The sequence below is a fragment of the Lutjanus erythropterus genome, chromosome 15 (genome assembly GCF_056507025.1).
Source record: "Lutjanus erythropterus isolate fLutEry1 chromosome 15, fLutEry1.hap2, whole genome shotgun sequence".
NCBI lineage: Eukaryota > Metazoa > Chordata > Actinopteri > Lutjaniformes > Lutjanidae > Lutjanus > Lutjanus erythropterus.
The window spans coordinates 38,084,608-38,087,107 of record NC_139331.1 but is presented as its reverse complement, the minus strand read 5'-3'; the positions used below and the strand labels follow the sequence as shown (position 1 = coordinate 38,087,107).

The window sequence follows — 2,500 nt, the reverse complement described above, 5'->3', positions numbered from 1 at the left end:
GTTCTGAAAAACTTTACCTCAGAAAAGGTCTGGATGGGTCACTGTGGAGCCGCAACAATTTTTTGATTATTAATCAACTACTAAATTAATTGTCGATCATTGTGATGATCAATTAATCTTTCTTTGTCATTTTTTAATCAAATAAAGTCCAAATTTTCTGATTTCAGCTTCTTAAATATGAATATTTTCTTTCTTCTTCATTTTTCTTTGACTTGTGGACAAAACAAGACATTTGAGGCTTTGGGAAACACTGATCGACATTTTTCACCATTTTGTGACATTTTATGGACCAAATAACTGATTGATTAATAGATTGTGAAAATATTTAGTTGTAGCAAATCTGCACCCGAACACAGACGGAGTCTGATTTTCACCAGGAAGTTAGAATAACAGTAAACTAATTTGGTGATGATCACATCAAACTGATGTTATTTAAGTATCTCATGTATCATCATGTAATAAACAACTGCAGGTGTGTGTGTGTGTGTGTGTGTGTGTGTGTGGAGGTGTGTGTGTGTGTGTGTGTGTGTGTGTGTGTGTGTGTGTGTAGGTGTGTGTGTGTGTGTGTGTGTGTGTGTGGAGGTGTGTGTGTGTGTGTGTGTGTGTGTGTGTGGAGGTGTGGAGGTGTGTGTGTGTGTGTGTGTGTGTGTGTGTGTGTGTGTGTGTGTGTGTGTGGAGGTGTGTGTGTGTGTGTGTGTGTGTGTGTGTGTGTGTGTGTGTGTGTGTGTGTGTTTTCATGATTTGTTGAAAATAATCAAATGATATTTGATAGATGCAGCTCAGATCTGATCGATGACGTCACTGCAGCGACTGGATGATCTTAAGTTTTTTTTTAAAAAAGTCAAAAAGCAGCTGTGTTCACTGCAGAACCACCGACGGTCTGAAGGATATCGTATCCGAAGCGGATGATGTCAGACAGTTTGAGGGTGATGTAGGTCTGATCAGGAATCCTCAGGTCGTTCACAAACGTCTGAAACAAACAACACAACACACACTCAGTCACCTGTACAGCACGAGAGTGTGTGTGTGTGTGTGTGTGTGCGTGCGTGCGTGTGTGTGTGTGTGTGTGTGTGTCTGACCCCGTTGAGGCTGCCCAGGTCTTTCACCAGGTGTTCATCAGTTGTTGGGTTGTAGTTGATGACGGCGTGTTGTTTGTCCACACTGCGAGACTGTGACAACAGACAGGAGACGACTTTAACTTCAGACCAGCAGCAACAAACTTCACTTCATCACCTGTTTGACCTTTAAATGTCCAACAGTCCTACACTGACCATTTTTTAATAATAATCATGTAGGATACTCAAAGACGCTTTACAAAAAAAGACAAAGATATATAACAACAAATATAACAAACAACAACAAAAAATAACAAACAAGGAATGAGGAGAAGAAACTGTCAGTGATTGAAAACTGTGTTGAACAAGTGAGTCTTAAGTGACTTTTTGAATATAAGGGGGGGGGGGGTCTTGGACGGAGTGAGTTCCAGAGGGTGGGAGCAGCGATGGAGAAGTCTCTGTCCCCCCAGGATCTGTGCTTGGTCCAGATGGGGGGGGGGGGTTAGTGTCAGCAGAGTGGAATGTGTCCATGAAGGAGTTCAGACAGGCAGGGTGGGGCAGGTTATTCTCTGGGGGGCGGGGAGTCAGTGGAGTCTGTGGAGGACGGGGGTGATGTGGTCACGGGTGCGGGTGAGTAGTCGGGCAGCAGAGTTCTGGATGAACTGGAGCTTATTGAGGGTTTTTGATGGCGAGCCGTAGAGGAAACTGTTGCAGGAGTCCAGACGGGAGGTGATGAAGGCGTGGACGAGGGTTTCTGCAGCTGAGGAGGAGACGGATGGACGGAGACGGGCGATGTCCTTCAGGTGAAAGAAGGTTGTTTTGGTGATTTGTTTAATGTGCTGGTTGAAGGAGAAAATCCATTTTGGCCGTTTGTATCTGTGATCTTATTGTTTTATTCGTGGCCCCTTCATGACCATCGGTGAGAGTAGGAACAAAGATTGACCAGTAGATCAGAGTTTTGCCTTCTGGCTCAGCTCTCCTTTTGTCACAGTGGTCCAGGAACGAAATACGACTCCCACTGCCCTGATTCTCCGGCCCAACTCACGCTCCGTTGTCCCGTCACTCGAGAACAAGACCCTGAGATACTTGAAGTCCTTCACTAAAGGTGAGATTCTGCACCGAAACTCCAGCAGTAAAAACTGAACCTGACCTTCAATCAGCATGAGGGTGAGTAGATAATGACTTAATTTTCATTTTGGGTGAACTATCCCTTTAAAAAATGGTCTGTTTAAAGGTTAAAATGACTAAAATTCAACTGACACCTACATGTTTAGATATTTAACACCTTGTAACACCGTAGCAACCGACCAGCTACGACTCAGCAACAACTTGGAACAACTTAACAACCATGACGCAGATTTCTGATCTTTATTTCTGTTCGCTCAGTGTCTGAGGTTGTTGCTGTATTTTCTGAACACCATCGTTTTCCTCTGGCTTGTAAATAA

At 43.9% G+C, this 2,500-nt stretch overlaps 1 protein-coding gene across 1 annotated transcript in view; it reads right to left on the bottom strand.

Moving 5' to 3' along the window:
* cep170bb (centrosomal protein 170Bb) overlaps positions 1–2,500 on the bottom strand; it is a 27,580-nt gene that overhangs the window by 19,059 nt on the left and 6,021 nt on the right. The window contains exons 3-4 of the mRNA XM_084737954.1: positions 1,080–1,169; positions 892–970 (exon numbers count right to left, since the gene is read on the bottom strand). Coding sequence (XP_084594080.1) covers positions 892–970; positions 1,080–1,169 — 169 coding nt within the window. The remainder of the gene's footprint in view (positions 1–891; positions 971–1,079; positions 1,170–2,500) is intronic.